Source organism: Gossypium arboreum, chromosome 9 (genome assembly GCF_025698485.1).
Source record: "Gossypium arboreum isolate Shixiya-1 chromosome 9, ASM2569848v2, whole genome shotgun sequence".
In the NCBI taxonomy this organism is placed as follows: domain Eukaryota; kingdom Viridiplantae; phylum Streptophyta; class Magnoliopsida; order Malvales; family Malvaceae; genus Gossypium; species Gossypium arboreum.
This window is the reverse complement of record NC_069078.1, coordinates 3777790-3802054: the sequence shown is the minus strand read 5'-3', so window position 1 is coordinate 3802054 and position 24265 is coordinate 3777790. Positions and strand designations below refer to the sequence as shown.

Sequence of the window (24265 nt, the reverse complement as noted above, 5' to 3'; positions counted from 1 at the left end):
CGCTAGTAAAGTAAATATACTTTCACAAGGGAAGGTTCAAGGGTGGATACCTACCCATCCTATGCAACTATTGATCGTAGATTCTATCACCACATCGAGTCAATGTTTTTTTTATAAAACTATCAATTTTCATTCATGTGGGGGACTGTTGGAAAAATTGCATTTTTATGGAACTTTAAGGCATATTCTCAATAGGTAAATGTGGAAAGTTGAATCATAAAATTATAATTTTTTTATTCTACTCCATGAAACATTTACAATGGTATACCATATGCTCAAAATGGTTGAGTGACGAATGAGAAATTGATGCTCAAAGTAAGCTACTTGGAAATATTTGTTGAGGAAAAGAAAAGCTTAGATCCCACATTGGTTAAATACCAAGTGTGAGATGTGTTTATATATGGGAACTCTCTTAAAGGGTAATTGAATGACTAAGCTTGAAACCTTGCCTCGCGTGCAGGTGGTGCAGGTCCAAACTTGATGGGGTTGGGGCGCACCCGCACGACGTGGGTGATGCGAAATTTCCAGACTAGTCGGGCCTATGGATATGTATCATAGGTGGTGACAGCTAGCGACCCGACACCGAAGTTGGCTGGATTCTGGGTTTGGTTTTAGTTTAAAGAGATGGTACATGGGTTAGAGAAAAAATAAAAAAGGGGAAGCATTTGGGTTGTTGAGAAAATAGGGAAAAAAGAAAATGAAGAAAAAAAAAGAAAAAGGGGAAAGATAAAAAAAAAGACATGTGTGTAATTTTCGTTACATTTTTAATGGTAAATAACAACACGGTGATTAAATTGTCATAAACCGATAACATAATTGATTATTATTGTAGTTTACTCTAAAAATAATGACATTGAAAATAATTATTTAATTTTATAATATTAGAATTTACCTTACTCACAATATAAGTAACCATAATGATATTTGAAATATTTCACAGCTAAAATAATTATTTAATTTTATAATATTAGATTTTACCATGCCCACAATGTAGAAAAAATATTTAACATTATATATAAGGAAAAATATAAAAAATAATTAATGTTTTTAAAATGAAATATATTTAATATATATTCATTATATAGTTCAATATTTATTATTTTGTGTATATATAAAGAAATTATCAATTAAAACATGAATTAAAAATAAAATAAAAAGTTAGTGAAAACGACCTATTTACCTAAATAATCTTAAAAGGAGATTAATTCGTTAAATTTTTTTTAAAAAGTGACATAAATATAACTAATTTTATCTCAACTCCACCAACATATTAGATGGGTAAAGATGCATTTTTTTTTTAAATACTACAGTCGATTCGGTTTTCAAAACATTAAATTGTGGAAACTAAAAATTAGATTAGAAAAATTAGGGGCAAAGAATCTTGAAACTCCAAAAAAGTAGGCCCAATGAGAAATTTGGACCACTGTTTCTTCTTGGAGCCGTAATTAACCCTATCCAGCATCCTCCCGTCCCTTGGACACTTCCAAAAACCAGAAACAAAAATCTTGGGTTCTCACTATAGGCCCATTAAGAAACCCGGATCTATCTTTCTTCTTCAACCAACCTCTCCAGCTTTAACCCTACTTCGTACCCTGTAATAAAAACCAGTTTTAAACTTAAAAAACTCCCCTAAACCAAAGCCGCCACTTCTACCTTTCTCTTTGCTTCTCCTTTGTCTCCCAAGAGACAAAAAAGACCCTGAATTTAACGCACCCCAAAACCCCCGATTCCTAAAAAGGAAAATGTCAGCCAAGTGGAGAGCTATACAGCATCGCCACCGTTACACATATAACGCCGTTGTTTTCCCGCCTTCCTTCATAGATTCCTTTAACCAATCATCTCTTTCAGCATCAGCTCCAACCTTCTACAAGGAGCTTCAGCATCTAATCTCTTTGAACTCTACTTATTCCCAAGTTAACCATGTCAGGAAGCTTGCTTCATCGTTCAATGAACTGTTAGTAAAAGAAGGTGAAAAGAATGAGGGCTTGGTTTCAACGGCAGCTTCCTTTTACTTGGAAGTTTTCTTTTTGGAAAATTCGACGCCTTTGCATAAGACCCTTTTGTCAGTTTTGGCTAAAACCAAGGATGTTTTCCAACCTGTTATTGCTGACTGTTTCAGGTTACTTTGTAATGAGTATGGTACAATGAGTGATAAGAAGAAGCGTTTCTCTGTGTCACGTGTGGCTTTATCAGTAATGGGGATGCCAAAGTTGGGGTTCTTAGTTGATGTGATTCAAGATTGTGCTGTTTTGGTTTGTTGGGATGCTGTTTTGGGGTTAAAAAGTGTGGTTTTGGAGACTGAAGGGTGGGCTAGACCTTCTCCTATAGTTCTGGAGCAGTGTCAGGAGGCTTTATCTTGTATGTATTACTTGTTCCAGAAGTTCCCAGATAAATTTAAAAAATTGGGTGGTGATGATTCTAATGTAATGGAGATGGCTTTAGGGGTTTTGATAAGTCTTTTGAATTCAGTGGCATTTTCGAGGGACTGCTTTGTGGCGGCTGGTGTGAGTTTTTTTGCTGCTTTTCAAGTTTGCCTCCGTGATCAAGAGCTTGGTTTGTTCATCATTGAAGGTATATTTGGTCAAATTGTTAGTAGTTCTTGCGCTAATACTGAGGATTCGTTTAGCAATGTTATTAGCAAAGTTCCTTATAAAGGAGATGTTTGCCTTGACATACGTAATCTCTCTGGATTGAATAGACTTTGTTTGATTAGAGGCATTCTTACTGCTGTTCCAAGAATGGTTCTAAATACACATTTTGTTGTATATAGGGAAACTTGTAATGATATCGAGTCCCATGGAAATGTTGCTTGTTCTGTGAAGACTATATTGTATGATGGGATTTTGCCTGAGCTGTGTAATTACTGTGAGAACCCCACAGATAGCCATTTTAACTTCCATGCATTAACTGTAATGCAAATTTGTTTGCAACAGATTAAGACCTCTATGCTGGCAAACCTTACAGTTGCATCTGAAAATTACAACCCATTGCCGGAGGATATGGAAACCAGAATGCTGAAAATAATATGGAATAACTTGGAGGATCCTCTAAGTCAAACAGTCAAACAAGTTCATCTTATATTTGATCTTTTCTTAGACATTCAGTCCTCTCTTTGTGGGGCAGAGGGTAGTGAGAAAATAAAGACATTCCTGCAAAAGATTGCTTCAGATCTGCTTCGTTTAGGGTCACGTTGTAAGGGGAGATATGTTCCTTTAGCTCTGTTGACCAAGAGGTTTGGAGCAAAGACTATGCTGGATATGAGTCCTGACCTGCTGTTTGAAATAGTACAGGCATACAGTGATGATGATGTATGCTGTGCAGCCACATCATTCTTGAAGTGTTTCCTTGAATATTTACGTGATGAGTGTTGGAGTAATTATGGTATTGAAAGAGGGTATGCACTTTATAGAGGTCATTGTTTGCCCCCATTTTTGCATGGTCTTGCTTCTGGGATTTCAAAGCTTCGTTCAAATTTGAACACATATGCTCTTCCAGTTTTACTGGAAGTGGATGTTGATGGTATATTTCCTCTACTTGCCTGTATCTCCATTGGGCCAACTGAGGCAGAAAATGACCTCTTATATCCTGATCTTGATTGCAAAAATATGGAACTAAGAGTAGAACAGAAAGTGGCTGTTTTAGTTTCTTTACTTAAAGTTTCTCGTTCACTTGCTCTGATTGAAGGGGATATCTGTGATGACTCTATGACATCTAATATGGATGACACGGTAGAAGCAAAAAGCTTTAATCCCTTTGCACTTGTCTGCATAAAAGGGATAAAAGTTAGGATCCTTGTTGGGTGGCTTGTATTAGCATTGACACACATTGATGAGTCACTTCGTGTAGATGCTGCTGAGTTTCTTTTCTTGAGTCCCAAGACGTCTAGTCTTCCTTCCCGTTTGGAACTATCTCTAATGAGAGAAGCTGTGCCGCTGAACATGAGATCTTCTTCAACAGGTTTTCAGATGAAATGGAGCAGCTTGTTTAGGAAGTTCTTTTCTCGGGTGCGTACAGCCTTGGAGAGGCAATTTAAGCAGGGAAGCTGGCAGCCTCGTATGAACAATGAAATTAGCGAGTTGTGTCTATGTCAGGGAAATGAGGATAATACAGTTAGCAGAGCAGAGGAGCTATTTAATTTTATGAGGTGGTTAAGTTGTTTTCTGTTCTTCTCTTGTTATCCTTCTGCTCCTTATAAGAGAAAAATAATGGCAATGGAGCTTATACAGATAATGATCAATGTTTGGCCTGTCCTACCTTCTTCTCAAGAAAGCTCAGCTTCTATGTCTCCTGAGAGCTGTCTTTATCCCTACAGTGTAGGAATTACTTCACCTGAATCAACTTTCCTTTTGGTTGGATCCATAATTGATAGTTGGGACAGACTGCGAGAGAGTTCTTTCCGCATATTGCTACATTTTCCCACTCCACTTCCTGGCATTTCGAGTGATGAAATGGTCCAGAAAGTAATTACATGGGCAAAGAAATTAGTTTGTAGTCCTCGTGTAAGAGAGAGCGATGCTGGTGCTCTAACCTTGCGGCTCTTATTTAGAAAGTATGTGCTGGACCTGGGGTGGAGAGTCAGAGTGTCAGTTAGTGTTGTTTGTTCTCACTCGCAGAATTCACCACTAAATGGGGATTATCACAAATGTCCAGCCATTCATCCTGTTATGGAATATGTTAAGTCGCTTATTCACTGGTTGGATGTTGCTGTGGAGGAAGGAGAGAAGGATCTCGCTGAAGCATGCAAGAATAGTTTTGTTCATGGTGTATTACTTGCTTTACGGTATACTTTCGAGGAATTGGATTGGAATTCTGATGCAGTCTTGTGTAGTATTTCAGATATGAGACATGCACTGGAGAAACTCTTGGAGCTGGTTGTGCGAATAACTTCAATGGCCTTATGGGTTGTTTCTGCTGATGCTTGGTATCTGCCTGAGGATATCGATGATATGGTTGATGCTGATGCTTTCTTACTGGACGGTCCTGATGAAATGGATGCTGCTTTGCCTTCAATCAAACAAGAAGACAAATGCACAAAATCTATTCAGGATGCAAGACCATCAGATCAGGTTGTTATGGATGCAAGACCATCAGATCAGGTTGTTATGGTTGGCTGCTGGCTGGCTATGAAAGAGGTACTAAGCTTGTTTTTTTGTGCTATTTAAAATAATACTTGTTATTTCTGCTTTTTGCTGAAATGAAGGAAAAGCAACAGAGTTTGTACTATTTATATGAACTGTGTATTTCTATATTTCTTGGCTTATATGAATAAGAATCATAGCACTAACAGTAGAACTCTTCTTATTTCCAGCTAAGTCTTCTTTTGGGGACTATTATTCGGAAAATACCTCTGCCAAGTTACAGTTGTTCAGGTTCAATGGAATCTGGACACCCCAGCTATGATTCAATTGATGCTTCAGTGACAGCAATATCTGAAGGAATGCTTGATCTAAAACAATTGGAGAAGATCGGGAACCATTTCTTGGAAGTTCTTTTGAAGATGAAACATAATGGTGCAATTGATAAGACAAGAGCAGGTTTTACAGCCCTTTGCAATCGTCTGCTTTGTTCAAATGACCCAATGTAAGTTTGCTTCTTTGCCATCGCCTTTAGCTGCTAAACTAGTATCAAATCTTGCCATGTGGGACTTTGGGCGAAGGGAAGACTTATGTATCTGCATATTCTACTTGTTATATCTTTATGTTTTTGGAAAAAAAAAAAAAAAGGAATAGAAAAGAGAGGGATAGAGAGAAAAATTCATTATGCTTATTCAAGTATTCCAATGTTTTTCGCATAACTACTTCAGCATTGTCTAACAGAGAACCTGCATTAGATATTTACTAGTTGTATACTGGAACGTTATTCATGAGTTCAAAGAATATATGTTGCATATCCATTTAATGGGGCCTTCCTTTTGCAGGCTTTGTAAGCTGACAGAATCTTGGATGGAGCAGCTTATGGATAGAACAGTAGCAAAAGGACAAACAGTTGATGATTTGCTACGTAGAAGTGCTGGTATACCTGCAGCATTCACTGCTCTTTTCCTTGCAGAACCAGAAGGTGCTCCAAAGAAGCTCCTCCTGCGAGCACTTAGGTGGCTTATAGATGTAGCTAAAGGGTCTTTGTTGAGTCCGTCTGAAACCAATTGCACAAACGTCTCGTGCCAGATTTCATCAACCAAGTCTGACCAAGAGACTGATTCAACACTGGTAACTGAGACAATCGCGACTGTAAAAACCTCAAAGATCAGAGATGAAGGTGTAGTTCCAACAGTGCATGCCTTTAATGTCCTTAGAGCTGCTTTCAATGACACTAATCTTGCTTCTGATACTTCTGGTTTTGCTGCCGAGGCTTTGATTGTTTCAATTCGCTCATTCTCTTCACCATACTGGGAGATCCGGAACAGTGCTTGTCTGGCATACACTTCCCTGGTACGCCGGATGATTGGCTTCCTTAATGTTCATAAACGAGAATCTGCTCGACGTGCATTAACTGGGCTTGAATTTTTCCACAGGTAAATGTTCTCAACTACTGTTTCTTTCATTTTGCGTATTTCCTACATGGATAACTGTGTAAGCCTGGTATAAAGTTTAAAATGATGTATATCAGAAGCTGGAACTGCATTTTATGAGCAAAATACATGCTATTTGTGCATGAAAACTACAACATTTTCTTGACTAACTATTTTTTAAATCTTATCTTGAAGGTATCCTTTGCTGCACCCATTTGTATTCAATGAACTGAAAATTGCAACTGAGTTGCTTGGTGATGCATTGTCGGGACAAACTGAATCCAACCTGGCAAAAGCTGTGCATCCAAGTTTGTGCCCTATGCTGATTCTTTTATCCAGGCTCAAGCCTTCACCGATTGCAAGTGAGACTGGGGATGACTTGGATCCTTTCCTTTTTATGCCTTTCATTATGAAGTGCTCAACCCAAAGTAATCTGCGAGTTCGTATTCTTGCATCGCGAGCTCTGACAGGGCTGGTATCTAACGAGAAATTGCCAACTGTTCTCCTTAATATTGCTTCTGAATTGCCTCAAGCAGAGAATCAAATTGCATCTCCTGTTGCATCAATCCCGTTATATCTAGCCAATGGAGCTCACCATGTTTCCTATAATTTAATTCACGGACTTCTATTGCAATTAGGTTCTCTTGTCCATGTAAATTGTAGAAATCTTGCTGATTTCTCGAGGAAAGATCAGATTCTTGGTGACTTGATGAAAGTTCTTGCAATGTGTTCGTGGTTTGCTAGCCCCAAAAGATGCCCTTGCCCCCTCCTTAATTGCACTTTCCTGCAAGTGCTGGATCACATGCTTAGTGTTGCGAAATCATGTCATTTGAGCAAAAATTTGTTTGCCATCCGAAATCTACTTTTGGAATTATCCACAGAGTGCTTAGATGTAGAAGCTTCTTATGGATTTCAATATTATGATCCAACAATAGCTGAACTTCGTCAACAAGCTGCTTCATCTTATTTTAGTTGTTTATTTCAACCATCTGATGAAGTTGCTGAAGAGGTTTTCCAGATTCCAAAAAGATCTCCATTGAATTCAATGTTGTTTCAAACCCATGAAGTGGAGAATTCTGGATTCCTGGAAAGGTTGATTCGCTCCTTCTCAGATTCATCATATGAAGTTCGACTAGTAACTTTGAAGTGGCTGCATAAGTTCCTCAAGTCTAGACCTGGCAATGAGATAAATTATCTGTCCAGCAGTGACACCAGAATTATACAGAACTGGACAAAAGCTAACCTTCAGCCTACACTGATGAAGCTCTTGGAACTGGAGAAGAATCATCGGTGTATGTATCACATTCTGAGGATTATTTTCACTTGGAACTTGCTGAAGTTTCAGGAATTAAGTGAAGAAAAGAGTGATGGAACCCTTTATGTTGGTGCCTTGGATTGTGATTCTGTATTACAGCTTTGGGATAGGCTGATATCCTTGCTCAAGCTCACTCGACATGCTAAAACACAAGAAATACTCATTTGTTGTCTGGCAATATGCGTAAGGCAATTTATAAGGCTGTTTAGTTGTTTTACTCTTACTGATAAGGGGCAGAAGACTGCTGGATATAATGAATCAGGTCAGATGGAAAGATCAGCTTTCTTCTATGAATGCATTACCTTTTATGTCAATCTAATTAAGGAGCGTAGTTCTTCATCTGAGCCAGTGAATATGCGCAAGGCAGCAGCGGAATCTATGTTTGCTTCTGGCTTATTGGAGCAAGCTGAGGTAATTGCTTCTTCTGTGATCAACCAGCAAATTTCTTCAAAAAATTCGTTCTCTTGTTTCAAACACCAAGATGCTGCAAGTACATATGCACATCAAATACTGGAGATGTGGTTCACGTGTATCAAACTGCTTGAGGATGAGGATGATGGAATTAGACAAAGGGCTGCCACTGACATCCAGAAGTTTCTTTCCCCCAAAAGCTCTGGAACGACATCCGACACTCGTGGGGCTCGAACACAGGTGGAAAAAGTTATTGAACTGAGTTTCGACCGACTTTCTTCCATATTTGGCCACTGGATTGTATACTTTGATTGTCTACTGCGGTGGGTGCTAGATGCAGGAAACTATGTAATATCCAAAGGTGATCTCGTGAGACGGGTTTTTGACAAGGAAATCGATAATCATCATGAAGAGAAGCTGTTGATTAGTCAAATATGTTGTTCCCACTTGGAGAAGCTTCCGATTACAAAATCATGGGCAGGTAAATCGTTCGATAATGAAGAGGTCAGAAATTATCTACTTGATTGGAGATCAAGATTTTTCCAGCAGTTGGTATCATTTGCCAAGGACCATATCGGAAAACTCGGAGTTGATTGGATAGGTGGTGTAGGTAACCATAAGGATGCATTTTTACCATTATATGCAAATTTGCTTGGATTTTATGCAGTCTCAAACTTCATTTTCAATTTGGAGACCATAGATGGTATGCATCTACTATCCGATATGTCCGAGTTAGGGAAAGCCATCAATCCATTTCTTTGGAATCCATTGATCTCTAGCCTGTATTCGTTAATAGATAGATTACATGACAACAAGTTCGGAGCAACTACCAACTGCATAAACGCCAGGTTTGGAGACGGTATCTGGGACAATTTTGATCGTTTCTTTCTTCTTAGGTAGGATTCTACTGGTAAAATAGTGATTGAACTAGTCTTAAGTACTTTTCTGGGAAGTTAAAACAAAAAAATTCCCCCATTATTGATTATAGCATACTAGGTAGAATTTCCCCCATCATTGATTATAGCATACTAGGTAGAACTGCTACATGAAAAGCTTAATGTCTTAAAATCCACTACGAGAATATCTTAAGTTCTATTTTACCCTTTCTGATTGTGATAACTCTTCTTTGTTGTGGTTGACAATTTTAAGCCACTGCATGTATATATTTGGACACCGGTCGGATAGCAAGATTTTGTCTACTCGAACAGCCTGCAGGTTGATTTACTGGTTTGTCGTTTTTGTTTTGTGAACTCGTATTTTATTTTTGCATAAAATGTTGACATGACATAATGATGATATGACAAAACTCATTGCGAATGGGAAATTAAATATACTAAAAGATCATATACACTGAAAATAACCGACTGTTATATTCTTTAATGGGAACTCATGAAATTAGACCATGAAAGGCTTAGAATTCAATATAACAGCATTCTGTCTTTTCAAAGGTAGAGATTTGATTTTAGAGGGCCTTGACTAGCAGGTCGGTAATGTTAAAGAACCTTTCCATTTTGAATGGAAATACCTTTTTCAAGGATGTAATTCCTGCGAATAGAATGTCTGAAGCTAGGTCTTCAAGTTTTTTTCTTAAATGCATACAAGTTTTTTATCCATGACAGTATAGATGTACTTTGATCTAGAGGACTTGCTTTTAGCACTTCTTAAGAGAAGTTGATATGGAAATTTAGTAAATCTGACGATTATACAGCTAAAATGGGATACAAAGTTCCAAGAGCAGTTTTAATACCTCCCTTGTGCATTTTCGATAGGAAAGTTTATTTATTTATTTATTTTTTTTTTGGTTTTTCTTATGGTCAAGAAAGGTTCCTTATAAGATTATTCTTTTCATTTGGAGCTTCGTCACAATGGGCTGCCTTGCAAAACTGAAATCGCTAAAAGAGTTAGAAGATACCACATATCCTTTTTGCAATAATATGGATGAAATTTTGGAACATCCGTTCATTTCTTGCTCTTTTTCAAGGGCAATGTGGTTTGGCAGCAGTTTTGGATTTATGCCTGATCACATCAGTCTAATAAATTTGGACAGACTTCTTCGTCTGGTCATAGCATTTTTTCTTGAAATTTTGGCAACCCTCTGGTCATGGATACATCGTAATAAAACTCTGTTTTCGGGAAAAACTTTCATCCCGACGGATATTATTTCAGTTGCTCAGGGGTTTCAAGTTTACTGATACTTGCTTTGCTCAAAAAAAGAAGTCACTACATCAAGATTACATGACATGGCATAAATCATTCTTTTATTAGGGAAAGTTGGTTTCGGTGCAGCTTATTCGCTGCTGGATCTTAACAAGAGGATTTTAACACAGAAGTATGTACCTGCCTTTTCTCAACAAAACAAGCTGCAAACTTCATATTTTGAGAGAAGCCTGATCAGATTCCAAAAGATTTCAGCTCCCAGCTTTATTCTGTGTGAAGAATGATAAACAAATAAAACAGTTTATGGAAGAAGGCAACAAATCCTGGCAATGGCAGTATTGGATTCGAGAACTTGAATGATTGTGAACTTTAGTGTAATCATGCTATACAGGGAACAAACAAGAGGGCAATGGCATCTACAAATGTGGGGTTAAACTACAGCATTAGTCATGTATCCTTATCTGTTTATTTTTTAGCTTAGTATGAGCTTATTTCTGGTCGCATGGTCTTTCAGAATCTCTTTACTCTTTTTAGCTTAGGATGAGACTTTTAGCATTTGTTCTAACATTCTCTTAAAACTCCTTGTCTTGTTACCAATATATATATATACAGCATGCTGAAATGAAGCATTATGTTATTTTGATTGATAATAAAAATATGATGGTTCGTACAGTTTCTATCTCTATGGAAGCTCACTACAAAACTTTTAACAGCTAAAATCAAACTAAAACAACAACTCTGGTGGAACTTGACCTTATTCAGCGAAATAAGTCCAAATCTCACCTGCAAAATCAGATGAAAAATCCATGTGATTTTTTTCAGAAGAGATGAACTGCCTTTAATTATTTAAGGCAGCAATGCAACCGGCTATCAGAGCTCCAAGTAAGCAGAAGCAAATAATAAGCATACCTTCAAAGTTCGAAGTACTCCATATTGCAATGAAAAAGAAGAGTCTGGCACCTTTTGATCCATAAAGTGATCAATTTTACCGCAGATTTAAGATTCACTGCAAAAAGAGAAGGAAAAAGGGCAATACGCCTACATATTATTATGAATAGGAGTTTGTGTGGTAATAAGTGATAAATACGGAGTTTAACACGAATGATGAATAAACATAAACTCCCGAACAAACGAAATTGATTTCGTTGCAACCAAGATACAAACTACAATGTGAGTACACATTACACCATCCGATCTCCTTGTTTGTCATCAAATTTCATACTCAAACATCTTGCAAAACAATGGAGATATTCCCTGAGTCCAGGGAAGTTTGAGTGGTTTTACACCATATTAAGTACCTAGAATATGATTATGCTGCTACTTTTGATGAATTGTCTACTGGCATGGATTTATCTGCCCTTTTCCTGCAGTGAGAACACCGAATTGTTAGCTTGGGGGTTAACCATATGGTAAAACATATAGATAGTATGAGATCCCCCCACCCGAGAACAAAAAGAAAGGGGGGGGGAGGGGGACAGCATTTCCGAACAGGGAAAATTAAACAACAATGAATCAACCAGGGATAAATCCTAATAAGAAAACAATTAAATGTTCTAATATAATTCAACTATCATGATATCCATCCTTCACAACACACTTTACATTTAGCTGAATGCAACAGCATAAAGTAAATAAGAAACAGAGTACAGTTAAAACTGGATCACATGCCGAATTCTAATGGTGGAATAATCTTATATGGTTATTATAATTGCAAGAAACTTACTTATCATGTAACTTGATAAGTGACCTTGGTCTCTGGTATCCTTCTTCCTTCTTTTCAGGATTAGATTTCTTTCGCTGTCTCGATTCTGGTTTCCAACATGCATTGACAAGAGACTTGCCCAACAAGTCAGCAACATCAATAGCCATTTCTTCTGCTTTTTTCACATAAGGAAAGGTTTCCTCCCTGAAGTGGTAAGATAGCCACAGATACATAGATAAAACTTGGTGTTTTGTCTCAAGATCCAGAAGTTCTGCATCATTTTTAGCGGAACCTTTTGGCATACCCATCGCTATGCTAACCGGGACATTTTGACTGTAAGCTGAAGCAAACCTAAGGAGATGGTACATTGCTTTCGGGTCTCTAATATTGACCGGAGCAAAACAAAAGTTGAACCGGTCTTCCAAAGATAATCCCTGAACCTTTTCCAACATATTTGCTACCTTCTTAATATGATCATGTCGACACAAAAAGTACAATCCATCCAAACGGCAATTTTCACCAAATTTTTCAAGCAACTTGCAGAAAGTAACATTAGGGAATTGCCCAGCAAACAATTCAACCTGCTCGAAGAATGGAAAGAGACCCACTTTCTTAACTTCTTCAAAGGGTTGCTTTAAACACTCAATTAGATAATCAAGATCATTTAAATGCAAGGTTGTCGTAAGTCCATCTGGGTAACGGCTTCCTCTACGACCAGCTCTTCCAGCAATTTGCTTAACCTGAGATGCCGGAACAGGAACAATCTTGTCACCATTGTACTTTGAAAGACTATAAAAGACAACTCTCCTAATGTTAAGATTCAATCCCATCCCCACAGCATCACTGGCAACAAGCACATCAAATTCATTATCTTGATCATTAAACAAGTTAGCTTGCTGCCTGCGAGTCTCTGGCGGTAACGCACCATAAATAACACAGCAGCGGTGACTTGTGTGTTTCTCAATAGCCATTTTCACCTCGAATATTTCTCTCCTTGAGAAAGCAACAACACAGTCACCCGAGCGAACATTTTGAAGGTCTCCCAACAGTGTCTTGGCCTCAACCACTAAGGGTTTGAACCTGTCATAATGATGTTCATTCAACTCATCTCCAGTATCTGAACAGATTTTTCTAACAATATTGAGAACTGTTGGATCCCCACACAAATGTATCTCATCAGCTTTCAATCCGAGCAATGCGCGCGTCCATGCATGACCTCTATACGGGTCGGACATCATCTGGATTTCATCAATAACAGCAACATCATATAATTCCTCAGTTGACACCATTTCCACAGTACAGGCGACATGATTCGAAAACGGGACATATTTCTTCTCTTGCCCTGTGTGGAGACTACAGTAAATTCCTTGTGCATTCACTTTGTCAAAAACTTCCATAGCCAAAAGCCTAAGCGGGCTGCAATAAATACCCTTCTTTGCTTCCATAAACCGCTGCAAAGCATTGTAAGTCTTGCCACTATTTGTTGGACCACAGTGATAAATGATCTTACGCTTCATTGCCCGTGCAAAGGGAAACCATGCATGCGGTGCTGTAAGATCTGCTGATTGAATCATACTTCGAAACTGCTTGATCTCATCAGGAAACTCTTCAATACAGAACTCCACAAATATAGGGAAAAGAAACTTAACAGCAGCATTAGATGGACCAAGTGATACCAAATGTTCAGTAACATCAGCAGAACAATTCTTAAAGAAAAAGCTACGGAACTTATGAGCAGCAGTAGGGAAAAATGACCTGCCAATATAAATAGCAAGTGACTGATTGGCTGCCCACCCTGACCTACAGAAATAGCTGAAAACTTGCTGTAAGATCTCCCAATCTTCTCTGCACAGCTTCACAGGGTTTTCATTACCACGAAGTTCCTGATACAATTCCACAGGATTTCGAAAGCCGACTTGCTTACGGTTCACAGTTCCATCAATTCCATCCTCCTTAGAACCGTCAATGCCATCCTCATCTGAATTCTCATGGACACTATCAAAATCATTAGCTCTGATAAAATCCACAATACCCTTATTCTCTTTATCATCTCCATGTTCCAACTCAACATCTTTTGAACCATATATACCATTCTCATTCAAACCATCAACATCATCCTCAACCTTATTCTCATTTTCACCATCAAAGTCGACAAGTTTCACAAAATCCAAAATATGCTTACCGTGCTCATTTTTTTCCATTTCTGAATCATGCATTCCATTATCCTCCCCACCATCATCACCCCCATTTTTAACAACAGAGGAAAAAGGTCTCACATTAGCATCTCCATAGTTTCTAAATTTACCAACTAAACCAACCAAGCTAGTCGAAAACTCACTTCGAGGCACATGGAAACACGGAGGGTCTTTATCCAAAACCCAGTTTTCAAATTGTCTAAAAGAATGAATATATCGATTTGATGACATAAACTTAACTCTAGAAACATTTTTCTTAGAAGTATAGATTCTAAACAGAAACGTTGCTAATCCTCTTCCCATTTAATACCCGCATAAAAGAGTAGAAACCCAACAATTTTATTTCCCCCTTTTTTTCCTGCTTAAAGCAATGAACTTTTGAAATTGCAATAAGCTAAAGGTGTTAAATTTGGTGAAAAAAAGGAGATTAAGGCCAAAAAAGGGGATTTTCAATGGACCTTACCTCAAGAGGATTGAGAGACAGATAATAAGAAAGACAGAGAGGAAATGGAGGGAAAGTAGTGGAGAGAGTTAAGCCACCAAAACCCTAAACCCAGAGTCGGTTTAGATTGGAGTAATTACAGAGAAAGTATGGAACTCGGATACTAGGACTCGGTCGGATTTGAGTCTGGAGACTCGAAGTTTACCGAGCGTTCTTGCCTCTTCATTAGCCCAATTTTTTGGGTAGTCAAATGAAAGCCCACATGTTTTCTTTTTTCTTTTTCTTTTTCTTTTATATTTATTTTAAAAATAATAAATATTATTAAATTTTTTATAGCTAGAAAATCCAAAAATAATAGTAACTGCTTAAAATAAAAATATGTCCAAGATCATAATACAAGATTAGTGAAATTATATATATATACAAGAAGTAATTCCTTAATAAATATATTTTTATATATAATTTTTCTTTCACTATGTGTGACATAATCAAGAAAAGCACCACAATTTTATACTACATTTTAGATTGCATTTTAATTTATCTATTGAAAAATGAGTAAATTAGTCCCTGAATATTAAATGAGTGAGTAAACAGCTTCGTATGTTAAAATTTGGTGTTTATATATATATATATATATATATATATATATATGGTATAATAATAAATTTAGCCCTCAACTTTTATACATTTATTCAATTCAACCCTAGTCTTTTATTGAAGTAAATTGAATTTTTTGAAACTAATAAGGCTAAAGGGACTTAATAACAAAGTTTTAAAAATCAATTAAGTCCTTTTAAAATGAATTATTATTAAAAATCATAAAGTTTATAAAAGAAGTTATAAAAATTTTAAAATTATAAATATTTTTATTAAAAGACAACAATATTGACCCATTAAAATCTAATAGTTATAACATTTTTTTAAAATTGACCTCCACTCTTTTATTGAGTCAATGTTGTTTATATTTTTTATGACTTTTAATAATTATTAAATTTTAAAATGATTTAATTGAATTTTTTAATTTGTTACTAAAGCCTTTTGGCCTTTTAACGTTATTAGTTTCAAAAATTTCTAATTTATTTTCCATGAAAGAGTAGAAGTCAAATTGAATAAATATGTAAAGGTTGAAGACTAAATTTGTTGTTATACCTTGTATATAAAACACCAAATTTTAATGAATGAATTGTTTTGCTCACTCATCTAATGTACAGGGATAATTTGCAGATTCTAGGAGGATTTTGTGATACTTCTACCGATGGATGCTTGACTAATTGCCTTTTTTTAGTGGTATAAGTAGTATAAGAATGGAGAGAGTAAATGGCTGGGTTTTGCAAATTTCCAAACCAACTTATCATGTTCCTGGTGAGATGAGACTACTCCACACATCTTTGTTGAGATGATTTTGAAGTTCCAAGCTAGACCACAATGAGCTTGATTTCATGAAGTTAAATAAGTCTGAGGTTATCTCTAGCATAGCTAATGGGCAGTTTACTTTAATTTCAAAATAATATTGCTAACCATAAACATGGAAAACACAATGAAAGACGTGAACTGGTAATATGCGAGTACCTCTTGCTATATATTTTCACAAGTATATTATCTTTCATAAAATATGGAAAATGGGCAAACTGTAATAGTTTCAAGATTCATCATGGGATTTTTGTACATCTTAATAACCCTAATAGATGAATTTGAGGACCCTATTATGAACTTACTTCTTCCAAAATCACTTGCAGCTCCATATTCTCACTGCCCCTTTGGATCTTTAACATTACCTTATCCCCCACATTGTATTCATCCAATGCTTTGTTTAACTCTGCTTTGTTTTTAACCTGATGATGAGACAAGTGTTTTAAAATATGAATGTCATGTTAATAACAGCATTGAATCGTTCAATGCAGAAAGCATTTTATTCAAAGCCATCAAGAACGATGAAGTTGATATCAAATATCTACATGGAAGAACAAAAACAAGAAGCCAAATGATTTGAGCTAGAACACTATCTCACTTTTAACAAAACAAAATTTTAGCTTAATTCATGATTTAATTTACAAGAACCATGTTTAATCGAGATAACTAGAAGGGTGAAACCTTGAGAGAAAACTCACCAGTTTGTTGTCAACTGCAAGAATGATATCCCCAAGTATAAGATTACCAGCAAAACCCCTGGTGGTCGGGAGTAGCCCTGCCTTGGCTGCTAAACCGTTACTGGGAACCTAAGAAACGTGTTCTAAATGTAAGAAACTTGTAAATATTCTACAAGCAACATCCTATAAACAGTATAAAATCTCAAAGTGGCTGAACATATGGGTGCACCTTTAAAAGTTGAAACTAAATTGGGAATACCTGAAGGATAAGGGCCCCTTTTCGAACATTAAGTTGATTAGCAATCAGGTCGGGAGCAATTTCGATGTTCAAACCTGGTCGAACGGCCTGAAAGTGGACCAACAATGAGATTTGAAGAACTAAGCTAGTTCATTCAGGGTAACAATATGTTAAAATTGTTCATCTGCCAAACTCTTATAACAACCATCATTTAGCCCCAAATATTGCAGAATTACAAGTTGAGTGATTGTTAAAATGCAGAGAAGATGAAAAGTAAAAGGCCTTTATTGAGGCAAGGTGAAATGGGATTAGCACAGATCAGAAAAAAGCGGAGACCAAGAATTTTACCAGTAATGAAACTTACTTTGCCAAATTTGATCAGCTGAGGTACAATCTTGAGCACAGTGGATGACGGGATAGCAAATCCTACACCAGCTGATGTACCTGAAATGCAAATAACGAAATCAGAATGCATCTATTTTACTTGGACTCAGGTGTGACAGTATGGATATATGTCTGACACAGGTATGTTAAATTTGTTATAAGTTTTTCCATATATTTGGACGATCATCATCCCCAGAGCACTGTCTGGATACATGTTAAACACAAGTGCGGACACTGGTACTTCATGAAAAATGAAATGTCAGAGCAAACATAAGAAGGCATTACATAGGAAGCTGTTAGCTCTCATAACTATTATTATTCTTTGGCCAAGGAAACATCTAACTCTGAAATATCTTCTCATCAATATAGAAAAATCTTTTGTTTAAGATTACGGCAAAAAGAGTAAAATAACCTGTCTGTGTGAATATAGCCGTATTAATTCCAATCAGATTCCCTTTCGAATCTAACAGAGGACCTCCACTACAACAAACAAAGAAAGCCAAGAAGTAGCAGCAGTAAAAAACTTGTTCAAAGACATTAACTTTAAAGTTTCGAGACAGATACAGAAGATTAGACAAATCATTCGGAGAACCTGTTTCCCGGATTGATGGCTGCATCTGTTTGAATTCCACCCCCGATCGTCACTCCAGTTTGACTAAAAATGTCTCTATTCAATCCACTAATAACTCCAACAGTGAGGGTATGATCAAAACCAAATGGATTTCCAATTGCCAAACATTGTTGTCCTACTCTTAGGTAAGAAGACTGCCCAACCTTAATTGGCCTCAACAAATCTTCAGAGGCTTCTACCTAGCAATGTTGAGATCAGCATCAGTTGCTCATAATCTTTCAGCAAACTAGCATATTATAAAGTATATGCACAGTCTATGTTACTTGCACTTGGGTTTGAGTGTCAGATATGGGCCTGTATCAGACACAAGTACGTTCAATTTTCCTTCTTTTTCTTTTTAAGATTTTCTTGTAGTTGGAGAGTCTTTGAAAGATCAAAGATCATATCCCCATACCTATGTCTGGGTATGCATTGGATATGAATACTTTAAGAAAAATGAAGAGTCGAATTAACATAATGCACTACAACAACAGCATTGACTGGAAGGATAATTTAATCAAGCTATATGCCATTAAACACTCATCAGTAAACAACTGAAGCTCGGATATAGAATAGATCAACATACCTTCCCTTGCAAGAGTATACTAGTTCTTAAATTGAAGAGCAACTATGTGAGCTCAGCTTATATATGTGTAAAAAAATGGTTCATAAGTCATTTTTTTAATTAGTTTGGTGTAATATAAATTCTATTAAACCAAAATCAATGGTCTACCTGTATAGACTGTTGATGATGAATTTTAAGTTTGAAGGCGATGTCTATCAAAAAGGTAGATATATTGGTGTAGCTTGCAAATCGGACCAATCATCAAGGCAGTATAGACAGTACTTTAAAGGAAGGTAAAAAGAAAATATACCTTTAAAACAGCAAGGTCTTTACTGCGATCTGCACCAATCAACTTCCCCTCAAAATTCTTTTGCACCCTTCCAAACAGCAGTTAAACAGTTAGAGAGATTCAGCTGGAGCAGTCAAAAAGTTAATACGAGATATTACAGCTCAGTTTACCAGCAAAGGCTAAGGGCACTAAAATCTCACCCATCTGATGCTAGGATATTAACTCGTGCAACAACTTGCCCTGGACTTGGATTTCTCGAGAGGGAATTACCTATCACTGAACATGCAGACAGAATGGTTAACCTGGAAAAGAAAACAAAAGAATAAAAATGTAAAGGAAGAATCTTAATCAGATATAACTGACACTGATGACAGATTAACATTACATAGGTCGATGCTTCAGTTAGGCATCAACTAGGATTCTCAAACAAAGGAGATTCCTTATATAATTGTGTATCAGCACTCATCAAAGCAGATAATTGATACGGAAAACAGATAGTCTACTGGAACAGTTGATGTCCTTGATCAATATACAGTTCTTTGTGTTCATGTATTAGCTCTTACCATGATAATTTGTCACAATATGTCCCTGTTCATCCCAGACAACGCCCGAACCGTTTCCTTCGGGAATCTGCCAGTAAACATAGTGTAGCACCCATGGATGAGTTCATAAACGAGAGGGCATTTTATGTTAATTTGGTAAAATACTTATGCATGAGAGAGAACAAGGGGGAGATTATGAGCCATCTTTGTCATAAGCATGCTTCAGTGAATAAGAGAATCAGAAATATACCTCAACAGCACCAGTTACATTAAGTTGAGGGCGCAATGTTACATCAAAAATGTTGACAACAGAATATGTATTCCTTTCAAAGAGTTGGACGGTTCTTTCCTGCCAAAATGACATGTATATATTTAACACATGGTAACTACCACTACAGAAGAGCCCAGAACTATAAACTATCACTGAATTCCAAAGCGAGCACAACAAAATCATTCATTGAAAATGAACCTCAGAAGGGAAGAGCACTCCAGAAGGGAGAACTGGAGGAGTTACATCTTCAACTGTCACTGAGGGATCCCCCAATGCTTGAGCTGCACATCCACAATGTATCCCGTTATCAAAAGCAAATTGCTAAAAGAACAGAGATAGCAAGAAGGAAGGAATAACATTAAACTTGAAGGCCACTCACACCACATCCTTCCAACAGCATGACTTCCATTTATTACTTTTTTTGGCTCCTTTTCAAACAATAAGGCTTTTCTTGGTAGAATGAAAAGAAAATTGGAGTAGAAAAATATAAAGATAGAAAAAGTATATTTTTTTTCCATTGGTATGCTTGGTAGGAAAGATAGAAAAATTAAAAGAAAAAAACTAATTTTCTTTCCATTCATAACTTGGTAGTGTTGAAAAATGAGAGGGAAAAAATGGAACTTTTGGCATGTTGACTCTCAAAAACTCTCTTTAAAACTTTCTCAACTTATTCCTTCGCTCAATTTTATTCTAAGCCACACTTCCCTTTTCTGCACTTTACAAACCACCTACTGTCGCCACGCTCGATGAATTATAGGTTCTACCCTAGTCTTCCTCTCCACCTTCTCTTGGTACGCTTTGATTGCTTGTTGCAACCGTTCCTCTCTCTACCAAAGAACCCTCTACAAAGTTCATCTCTCTTATTTTCTTTCTTTTCATTTTTCTTCCCTATCTAGCACACCCTTTTTTTTTTTCCAATTTTCCACTTTCTCTTTCCATCCTCCACTTTTCCACTCAACCAAGCACACCCTAAAAGTGGCTGCAAGTTCACTACAGCTACAAATTTTAATGAAAGTAAATTAAAATAGGTGACACCAGATTTCAAGTCATTTACATAAGTAAGCTTAGTTTTGAATGACAATGTACTCGCTAAACAAAATTATCAATAAAGCAGGGAAGATTTCAATATTTCAGCAGCCAACAGAAGCGGTTCATATGAATTAAGTTCTTAAAGCAGCTAAGGGCAAATTGGAGCTGAAATGTGCACACCTGATAAGTACCTTGAAGGATGAAAAGTCCAACAGGCAAAAAGACCAGCAAGAAGTACCCTCCTTGTCGCAAAGGGTATACTTTTACCTATTATTACCTCACCAAAATCGGCCATTCGTTCACTAATCATCCTAAAAGCATCAATAAAGCAATATTTAAAACAATGAACAACTAAAAAAACAGCACAAAATAAAAATGTATGTTGGAATCAATTTCTGTAACAGCAATGACAAGTATACAAATTACCAATCTTAGCCTTTAGCATTGGATTTTCAGTAAAAGAAAAAAACAGATCAATATTCATAGCTAAGTATATACATGAACATGTATTACATACAGGAGTAATTGAGTATCCACATACAGTGACAGCTGAAAATGCTCACACACATAAATGACCACATACTCATGTACATTCACATATATACGGATGCTTACATTGATACATAAACCACATTGTAATGGTGCTTCTGTACATAAATCCATACATGAATATACATGCATACACATTAAAACACAAGCACAAATACTCCTACAAATACTAGAAAAACAAATCACACTCGAATTAAATTGAACCAAAGAAAAAGTAATTAGAAGCGGTAAAAAACTGAAATTTATTAATTTCACCAAGCAAAGAGAACTTGAAAGCTAAATGGGTATAAAAGAAAATTAGCAGAAAATAGTGAAGGAAAGCGAAAACCAACCTTAAAATGGAAATGGGTTTGTGAGAAACGATTTCTTTATGGGAACCAGTGGAACATAAAGTAGACAAGAGTTCGCGACGACCCATGAGCAAGTGACTCTTAACGTTGTTGCTATTAAGGTTTAATGAGCACGAATTGCTGCAGACCAAAACTTGCATTTTTTTTGGGTTAACTGTGAACTAAGATGAGTTGCAGAAATTTTTGAGTAAAAAATAAAATAAATATTTTGTTTTGGGGTCGTCTTTGAAGCTAAGTTGCAGTATAAATGGAGTTTGAGTAGATGATGATAATCTACTATTTTTCGTCTGTTTTTTTCAGATATGGAATTACTTAATTAAAAGAACCACATTTATGTTCCAATTTCAAAAAATATCCTCTACTTTCGACAATATGCATTAGGTCAAATTTTATAAAGGGTTCTTGTATTTTTCATTTTTTACGAATTTAATCCCTCTGTGATGAATTCCAGTTTCTACATTTGGAACTGCATTTTTGTCCGAACAATATTTTTGTTTCACCTGTTAATTTATTTGAAACAGTTCTTTATTTGTGTTTAATACACACTGGAAATCCTATAACACTTAGTATGTGTGTAACTCATAAATTCGAAATATAAATGTATTTTTAAAAATAGTATCCAATAAATAATTAAACATATGATTTAAAATTAATGTTTAATAACACATAAAATTCAGTATATTATTAAAATTAACAAATTAGATTAAAAGGAAATCAAAAGAACAGACAATAAACAATGAATCGTATTGTTTGAAACTAATTAATAAGAACGGAAGAAGGTAATAAAATGTGCATAATAAAATTAAAATGTATAAAATATCAAAATAAATATTTAGTTGAGTTTTAAATTAAAGGTTTTACTAATGCAATTGACATGTGTTCTAATCTCATCGTATGCATATTTTTATTGATTTATTTACAGTGAAAAGATTAATTTTTATTATGGAAGGGTATTCTCATAATTTATTTGGTTTTTTATAAAGTGAAAAGACTAAAATACCATCCACTAATATTACTTTAAAATATCCTCAAACAATATCAATTATTTTTATTACGAAAAGGCTTATTAGTTTTTTTATGTAAAAGACTAAAATATCCTCTAATAACATTACTTATTTTTATTACGGAAGGGCATTCCCATAATTTCCTTTGATTTTTAAGTGAAAAATAAAAATAACCTCAAATAATATTAATTTAAAATATCTTTGAATAATATTACTTATTTTTATTACGAAAGTACATTCCCATAATTTTCTAACCGAGTTGGTGTCCCGTTGGCTCGTGACACTAACTTAGTCAAAGGTTTTATTGATCATATGATGAATTACAACACTAATGTGACATTTTCTTTTATTATAAGGTTAAAGTGTGCTATAAGTCTTTCTACTTTTTTCAAATTTGAAATGTAGTCATTGTACTCTTATTTTCGAAATTTTAGTCTCTACTTTTCAAATTTAAAAATTTAGGTTCAATTGTTAATATTGTTACAATTTTTCATTATAATTTTTGGTGTGCAATTTTAAAATAAAAAAAATTCACTCAATAATCATATAACCAATAAAAATAACATTGTAATAATGCTGAATTTAGTTGAATAATCACATTCTGATAATCAGAGTCAAAAGATGAAATGCAACCAATCCTATTCCTTTGCAAGACAACACACAATAAGAATAGTCATTGCTTCTGCTACTTGGATTGACCTCGTGGGGACAAGATTAGACATCTCATCAACCAAGGAACTGGAATGGTCTTTGGATGTTAAAATTAAGTGACCCGAATCCTTATTTAAATAAAATACAGTGGTAAAATAAAATAAAAGAAGAATCCATATAGAATTACACTTCTTTTATTTTATTTTAGAATAAAGTTTTTTAAACCTTATTAAATTCTATATATTTGATATTTATTAGAATAAGGTGTTTCAGTCTTACTAGAATATTGCTTTACAAGCCTATAAATAGATATAGTCTATTCCTCTTGTAATTAAATTCGAATTCAACATAGTGAATTTTCTTCTCCTCTGCCCGTGATTTTTTCCCGAAAGGGTTTTCACGTAAAAATCTGTGTGTTTTTTATTTTTTTATTTTTTATTTTTTTTTCACAAATTGGTATCCGAGCTTCCGAGTTATTCATCTCGATCACGGTAATGGCTTCTTTGAAGTATGAAATTCCGCTATTGGATCGCAATACCAGATTTGCGTTGTGGCAGATTAAAATGCAAGCAGGTCTTGCGCAGATGGATCTGGAGGATGTCCTGCTAGGAATAGATAAGATGCCTTCGACATTAGCAGATGAAGAGAAGAAGCGTAAGGATCGAAAGGCGTTAACACAATTACATCTGCATTTGTCCAACGAAATTCGCAGGATGTGATGAAAGAGAAGACTATGCATGCATTATGGAAGAGGCTAGAACAAATATGTATGTCGAAAACTCTAACAAGCAAGTTGCATATGAAGCAGCGTCTTTATGCTCATCATTTGGAGGAAGGTGCATCTGTACATGAACACTTAACAGTGTTTAAAGAAATTCTCTCAAACTTGGAGGCCATGGAGGTTCAGTATGATAAGGAAGATCTAGGGTTGATTCTACTTTATTCGTTGCCCCCGTCTTATTCAAC

General features: G+C 35.8%; 3 protein-coding genes across 6 annotated transcripts; 1 reads left to right on the top strand and 2 right to left on the bottom strand.

Annotated features, from left to right (window-relative positions):
• Nucleotides 1-1464: 1464 nt before the first annotated feature.
• On the top strand, nt 1465-9464 carry LOC108456685 (uncharacterized). Its single transcript, XM_053018769.1, has 4 exons — nt 1465-5132; nt 5309-5580; nt 5918-6511; nt 6704-9464. Exons 1-4 carry the CDS (start codon nt 1743-1745, stop codon nt 9132-9134), a joined length of 6687 nt encoding a protein of 2228 aa, XP_052874729.1. The 5' UTR covers nt 1465-1742; the 3' UTR covers nt 9135-9464.
• Nucleotides 9465-10411: 947 nt separating this feature from the next.
• Nucleotides 10412-14986, bottom strand: LOC108456684 (DExH-box ATP-dependent RNA helicase DExH18, mitochondrial). 4 transcript variants are annotated; one of them, XM_053018772.1, is made up of 5 exons: nt 12115-14986; nt 11690-11755; nt 11301-11397; nt 11145-11174; nt 10412-10660 (listed from the first exon to the last, which is right to left on the bottom strand). In XM_053018772.1, exons 1-2 carry the CDS (start codon nt 14589-14591, stop codon nt 11701-11703), a joined length of 2532 nt encoding a protein of 843 aa, XP_052874732.1. In that variant the 5' UTR covers nt 14592-14986; the 3' UTR covers nt 10412-10660; nt 11145-11174; nt 11301-11397; nt 11690-11700. The 4 variants fall into 4 exon arrangements, with proteins under 4 accessions (XP_052874732.1, XP_052874730.1, XP_052874733.1 ...); XM_053018770.1 differs by having other exon boundaries at nt 10412-11174; XM_053018773.1 differs by lacking the exon at nt 11145-11174.
• A 1326-nt stretch (nt 14987-16312) lies between these two features.
• On the bottom strand, nt 16313-21999 carry LOC108454626 (protease Do-like 8, chloroplastic). The gene is made up of 13 exons (XM_017753151.2): nt 21627-21999; nt 20926-21056; nt 19915-19997; nt 19696-19794; nt 19467-19533; nt 19104-19179; nt 18925-18991; nt 18032-18249; nt 17852-17919; nt 17420-17499; nt 17077-17163; nt 16839-16946; nt 16313-16562 (listed from the first exon to the last, which is right to left on the bottom strand). The coding sequence occupies exons 1-13, from the start codon at nt 21782-21784 to the stop codon at nt 16434-16436; spliced, it is 1371 nt and encodes a 456-aa protein (XP_017608640.1). The 5' UTR covers nt 21785-21999; the 3' UTR covers nt 16313-16433.
• Between the last annotated feature and the right edge of the window lie 2266 nt (nt 22000-24265).

Bases quoted from the DNA above. Each gene is read 5' to 3' on its own strand.
- LOC108454626 (XM_017753151.2), bottom strand. From the start codon at position 21,784: ATGCAAGTTTTGGTCTGCAGCAATTCGTGCTCATTAAACCTTAATAGC. The intron at 21,057-21,626 runs GTTGGTTTTCGC...TGATGCTTTTAG, and splicing joins AAACCCATTTCCATTTTAAG to GATGATTAGTGAACGAATGG. The intron at 17,164-17,419 runs GTAAGTTTCATT...GTCCACTTTCAG, and splicing joins AGCTGATCAAATTTGGCAAA to GCCGTTCGACCAGGTTTGAA.
- LOC108456684 (XM_053018770.1), bottom strand. From the start codon at position 14,591: ATGGGAAGAGGATTAGCAACGTTTCTGTTTAGAATCTATACTTCTAAG. The intron at 11,756-12,114 runs GTAAGTTTCTTG...TTCTCACTGCAG, and splicing joins CTTATCAAGTTACATGATAA to GAAAAGGGCAGATAAATCCA.
- LOC108456685 (XM_053018769.1), top strand. From the start codon at position 1,743: ATGTCAGCCAAGTGGAGAGCTATACAGCATCGCCACCGTTACACATAT. The intron at 5,133-5,308 runs GTACTAAGCTTG...TCTTATTTCCAG, and splicing joins GCTGGCTGGCTATGAAAGAG to CTAAGTCTTCTTTTGGGGAC. The intron at 5,581-5,917 runs GTAAGTTTGCTT...TTCCTTTTGCAG, and splicing joins CTTTGTTCAAATGACCCAAT to GCTTTGTAAGCTGACAGAAT.